General features: G+C 35.7%; 1 protein-coding gene across 1 annotated transcript; it reads left to right on the top strand.

The window, feature by feature from the left end:
* Positions 1-1573: 1573 nt before the first annotated feature.
* LOC129746025 (mitochondrial glutamate carrier 1-like) lies at positions 1574-4926 on the top strand. Its single transcript, XM_055739444.1, has 8 exons — positions 1574-1727; positions 2481-2537; positions 2611-2745; positions 3241-3390; positions 3446-3569; positions 3630-3841; positions 3901-4041; positions 4112-4926. Exons 2-8 carry the CDS (start codon positions 2491-2493, stop codon positions 4260-4262), a joined length of 960 nt encoding a protein of 319 aa, XP_055595419.1. The 5' UTR covers positions 1574-1727; positions 2481-2490; the 3' UTR covers positions 4263-4926.
* Positions 4927-5724: the final 798 nt, after the last annotated feature.

Genomic DNA, 5724 nt, shown 5'->3' with positions numbered 1-5724 from the left:
TGTGAGCACGATTTGCATAGTGTATGGCACTGCTTGAATGAGCGCCCAAACGGTTGGAGTAAAATCGGTCGGGATCGAAATATTTTGTACAAAACATTCTCCCAGCCGGGGTGGAGATGGTTTTTTTTGTTGCTGTTGCTGTTTTCGCCAGCAATCATTTGTGTTCGCGTGAAATATGTTTGTATAGTGTATGGGCGAGCATAGATCAAACAATCGTCGTGGAAACATCGAATTTGTACAGGCCAATTTGTGTAGTCTATGGCCCGCTTTACACTCGTAAATCGATACGTTGACTACACAGACTACACAACATTTGTACAAATGCGATGAAATTCGATGAAATTTTGGCGTTGTAAACACGATTTGCATAGTGTATTGCATGAATGAGCGCCCAAACGGTTGCAATGGAGTAAAATCGATCGGGATCGAAATATTTTGTACAAACCATCCTCCCAGTCGGGGAGGAGATGGTTTTTTTTGTTGCTGTTGCTGTTTTCGCCAGCAATCGTTTGTGTTCGCGTGAAAAATGTTTGTATAGTGTGTGGGCGAGCATAGATCAAACAATCGTCGTGGAATCACGTGGAATCATCGAATTTGTACAGGCCATTTGTGTGGTCTATGGCCCGCTTAACACGATACAAATCGTATTCACAGCGACAAAATATCATCGCATTTGTACAAATGTTGTGTAGTCTACGGCCCGCTTTACTCAGCCGGAGTGGAGGGTTTTTTTGTTACTGCTGTTGCTGTTTTCGCCAGCAATCGTTTTTGTTCGCGCGAAATATGTTTGTATCGTGTGTTGACGAGCATAGAATTGAACAATCGTCGTGGAATCATCGCATTTGTACAAATGTGGTGTAGTTTATGACCTTTTTTATATAGATTATTACCAGGTTGATACTCATTGGCTCTACCTGTACACTTGTTTGCTCATGGGATCCATAGCAAATGTGCAATTTTTTCTTTCCTCTGCAACATCGAAATTCACAAAGCCAAATTCTATAGCTAGTGGTATATACTGCCCCTATTCGCATAACAGTCCCATATGGATAGGAAACGCTAACAATATGGGACTGTTATGCGAATAGAGGCAGTATAGGTAATGCAATAATATATCATTTTAAGTGAAAATCTCGGGTTTTCAAATTTTGTGTCATTCGACGTAACGAAAGCTCAAGCGAGAAATATTGAACTTTCAACTAGATTATCTAATTGCTTTTTGCATTCAACAATACATCTGGATATCCTGATGGAAAACTGTGTCTGAGTTTTTGATCATTCCCAAGTTATTTTGAACATACTGTTTTCCTGCTTTTTTCAGTTCAATAGTTTTCCAAATAAATTTTGTGCTGTTGAATCAGCTAAATCATGGGACATTCACCTTATCGCATTTATTTATGCTCAATTTCAATAATAAATACAAGGTGAGTTCAAATCAATGCTCGAATAAAATCTCTCTCTGACTTTCTCACAATTCTCTTTCTGTTGTATCAAAGAAACCAACAGCAACAGCAACACAGCAGCTGATTCGCTCTCTCTGAATTCTGAAGCTGAATTCGATGCTCGTGCTCGTGGATCATAAACGCATTTTGGTTTAGTTTGGTATGTGGTGCCAGGCTGTGCTGTAGGAGGCAGCATATAATCAATTATAAAAGTGAAACATCCATAGCTCAGCAAAAGCTTCCAGGATAGTCAATTTATATAGCTTAGGCCAGAACCCAATAATCGTAAGTAAATATTAGCTTCAAGTTTCAAATACGATGAGCTTATCGAGTTTTGAAACGCTATCTCGCAGTGGTAATGGCAAGGGATTGTTTCCAAAGCACATCTCATATTTGATTAAACCTGTCAATCCACATGATGTGTTATCAATTAGTGATAATAACATTCAATAAGATTATTGGAGACATATTAATTGAAACCGATTGATAAGGGTCATTGTCTCAAACATCATTTACACTCTTTTCGGTAAGAACATGTCCAAAGCGGATGGAATATGTCTCAAAAAACATCCAAAAATAGATTTCAAGTGAATGTCACCAAGTTGTTATAGCCATTATGAATCAAGTTTTTCTTCTTTGAAAATTGATGTTGTTAAAATATTATTGTTAAATTGGTTAAGATACCGGGTAAAGTTGTAAAGTCAAAAAAAAAATATTGATTTTTTTAAAAAGTTTTGGTGATGCAGAGAACCATCCTTTACATTTATTTTTGGATACGAGGACATTGCATCCTGTTGTTTTGATCGTATTATGTAACTGGTTGTTTCCACAAGAATGTATCTTTGCAGCCAAGTTACAAAACTGAATTAACTTGCTTGTTGATAAGTTGCTGAACAGCTCAAAGTATTGATAGATAGTATGGGCAAATAAAAATAACAATAACTGCTTCGTGTGGTGCAAGTCACAACTCGTGTTGTCAACCATAACTTTTCGATTCTATTTTTCGAGATCAATTTTTATGCAAATATTTTATTTCAGATTAACAACGATGACCAGCAGCAGTTCCCCGTCTGTGAATTCAGCAAACCAGTTTGCGTAAGTTATTAGCACTTACCTACTTATATTGTCATCAAACGCAATCAATCGTTTGTCCTATGAATCTTTACAGGTTGCTTCCGAAAATTGTCAACGGAGGAATAGCCGGCATTATTGGTGTATCATGTGTTTTTCCATTGGATTTAGTGAAAACGCGTCTACAAAATCAACAAGTTGGACCCAATGGCGAAAAAATGTACAAGTCAATGTAAGTATTCCTACGACCATTGAATGTTAAATGATATTCAATGGTAATATAAATATACTGTGAAGGTTTTTTCAAATTTTGTTCTCCATTTTTCGTGGTAATGCAAATTGTAGTTAATTCAAGAATTAGAATTTCCTACTGGAATATGATTGGTTTAAAATTTCTGAACAGATTGTTATTGGTGATTTTTTAATTAATTTTGATTGTTGAATGTAGCATCTGAACCTCGATTCTTTTTTATCTTAATACATGTTATTGTACAACAAACGCGCTTCTGCTTATTCTTGTTGTTTGGAATTGAACTTCAACTCTAAGTTCATAGGCTCCAAATATTTCCACAGCTTTTTAAAACGCTACAAAAATCATTGAGTAATGTTTGTGATGCATGGTTCTAAGTTGATCACTGCGTTTAAAGAAAACCTTATTTTCAAATACATTTTAAGAAAGCGAATTTGTATAGATTCTACAATTTTATTTCATCTTAATTTTTCCCAGGTTTGATTGCTTCAAAAAAACCTATAAAGCTGAAGGATACTTTGGAATGTATCGTGGATCGGCTGTCAATATCCTGCTGATCACACCAGAGAAAGCCATCAAATTAGCAGCGAACGATTTCTTCCGATATCATCTGAGAACCAAAGATGGGTAAATGTTCAATTTTGTATTGCTTAAAAACGGAAAATAACATTTTTTCATTAAGTCAACTGCCAGTTACACGACAAATGGCTGCTGGCGGTTTGGCCGGGTTCTGCCAGATAGTTGTCACGACACCGATGGAATTACTCAAGATTCAAATGCAAGATGCTGGAAGACTTGCTGCTCAGGTGAATTAAGGCTCGTGTCAAAACGAAAGCAATTTCAAAAAACGAGAATTTATGTTTCAGGCGAAGGAAGCTGGAAAAACTATCCCGAAAACTTCAGCTACCCAAATAGCCACGGAACTATTGAAAACGAAAGGCATCAGTGGACTTTATAAGGGTACAGGTGCAACCATGCTGCGAGATGTTTCGTTTTCCGTCGTGTACTTCCCATTGTTTGCCACTTTGAATGATTTGGGCCCACGTAAAGCCGATGGATCGGGAGAAGCTGTATTCTGGTGAGTTTTTATTGAAATTCAGCCGACCTGTGTCAAATTAAATAGTTTTTACTTTCAAGGTGTTCATTTTTGAGCGGTTGTGCAGCTGGGTCATTTGCTGCTTTGGCCGTTAATCCATTTGACGTCATAAAGACGCGTTTACAAGCCATCAAGAAGGCAGAAGGAGAGATGCAATTCAATGGGGTCGCTGATTGTATAAAGTAGGAATGATTTTGTTTAAAAAACGTATAAGCAATTTAAAAAAAAATCTTTTTTTTTCACTATTTTCAGGAAAACTTTAACCAACGAAGGGCCTCAAGCCTTCTTCAAGGGAGGTCTCTGCCGTATGATCGTCATAGCACCGTTGTTCGGTATTGCCCAAACAGTTTATTTCCTTGGAGTAGCTGAATCCTTACTTGGAATGAAACAAACCAAAGTGTAAACTATCTTGAACAGATATTTCTGCAGCATGATGTTGTCGACAACGCTAAAATATCGTTAACATAATGTATTGTGAAAAACGTAAAACGAGTATCCATTAGCATTTCAATTACTGGTAAATTCATAGTATCGATGTTTAAAGTAATGAAAACACTTCTATGCTAAATGTTTCTGAATGTTGAAATATGAAAGTGAAAAGTATAAAGTATTTCCTATATTTCCTTTATTGTTCCTTGCCCATTTTTTGTTGAACAGGCGGCCATAAAACGACAATAAAAAAAAATTACTGCTGCATTATGTATTGTAAAGATGTTTGTAAATTTATCCGCCTAACGAATGATGGTAGAGATCTATAAGTTTCGTTGGGCAAATGAGCCTTTTTTGCGGGCTTTAAGTGCACTAATTAATCAACTTGTGTTGTAATATGATAGATTATTAATCTTTTCCTTAGTTCCGATTATATATATCTTCAAAGGATTCAATCTCATTTCTTACTTTTCGTTTTCGCAATAATCCAAAGTGTGTTTGAAAATTTACTAAAATTGCGGTCAGTTAAAATTATTTCAATTGAAAAAATACATACAATGCTCGCTCAAAGCGAAATATACAAACGATAAAAGACAATATGTGTATGCTTTGAAATAAACGGACGCTTGTCAAGGAAACCCTTGAAAATAAATGTGTTTTCATTTAAGTACCTACTTAGTTCTTCGCTCACCGGATACTCTTGGGGTATCTCGGGAAAAATGATAGTTAAAAAAAAGGGGATTCTTGGGATCAAAGAATTGTTGATTACTGATATTTGTTATTCCTTTGAAATTTGACTCAGTTTCGGGAAGAACTACGGCTTGCTGTTAAATTCCTTTAAAAAAACACAAAACTTGACTCAAATAGTGTCTTCCTTTATCAGCAGAGGCATCCTATAGTTCTCCACGAGTTTTTTTTACAACTGCTATCATTGTTTTCGTTTATCTATTCAGAAGTCCCCCTTAAAGTTGTCAGTGTTGAAGGTAAGCATGAGCAACCATTAACATGTATTTGCATCGTCGATGCAATCAGGATTTTTCACGACACCGCTATAATATATTCTATGTATATTATAGCGGTTACTTGAAAAATCCATTAAAATGCAGCTCTACTTTGATTGCATACAGAAAGGCGAAATACAGGTACTGAAGACGCCTTTATTTATGCAACTGAAGCAAGGAATCTCGAATATCAAAAACCATCATTCTAATATACATCATCTGAACCGAAGATTATCATGGTTGAATGGGTTAAGCAATTTTATTACAGAATTGATTAAGTTCTAATTATTTAACAACAAATTCAATTATAATTTAGATAGTTTTTCGGAAATCCGGACATTTTGATTGTTTTTTTTTAATCAGGACGATCTCTGAAGGACAAATCCTGAAAAATCGTTTCTTCAATGCAAAAGAAAATAGATTAAAATCAAAAAA

This window comes from Uranotaenia lowii, chromosome 2 (assembly GCF_029784155.1).
Source record: "Uranotaenia lowii strain MFRU-FL chromosome 2, ASM2978415v1, whole genome shotgun sequence".
Taxonomy (NCBI): domain Eukaryota; kingdom Metazoa; phylum Arthropoda; class Insecta; order Diptera; family Culicidae; genus Uranotaenia; species Uranotaenia lowii.
Note: the sequence above shows the minus strand (reverse complement) of the source record. Positions and strands in the feature narration are given on the sequence as shown.

What these genes read in the sequence shown, in the direction of transcription:
- LOC129746025 (XM_055739444.1), top strand. Translation starts at nt 2,491, where the DNA reads ATGACCAGCAGCAGTTCCCCGTCTGTGAATTCAGCAAACCAGTTTGC. An exon ending in AATTCAGCAAACCAGTTTGC is followed by an intron (nt 2,538 to 2,610) that starts GTAAGTTATTAG and finishes GAATCTTTACAG; the next exon opens with GTTGCTTCCGAAAATTGTCA. An exon ending in CTGGAAGACTTGCTGCTCAG is followed by an intron (nt 3,570 to 3,629) that starts GTGAATTAAGGC and finishes TTTATGTTTCAG; the next exon opens with GCGAAGGAAGCTGGAAAAAC.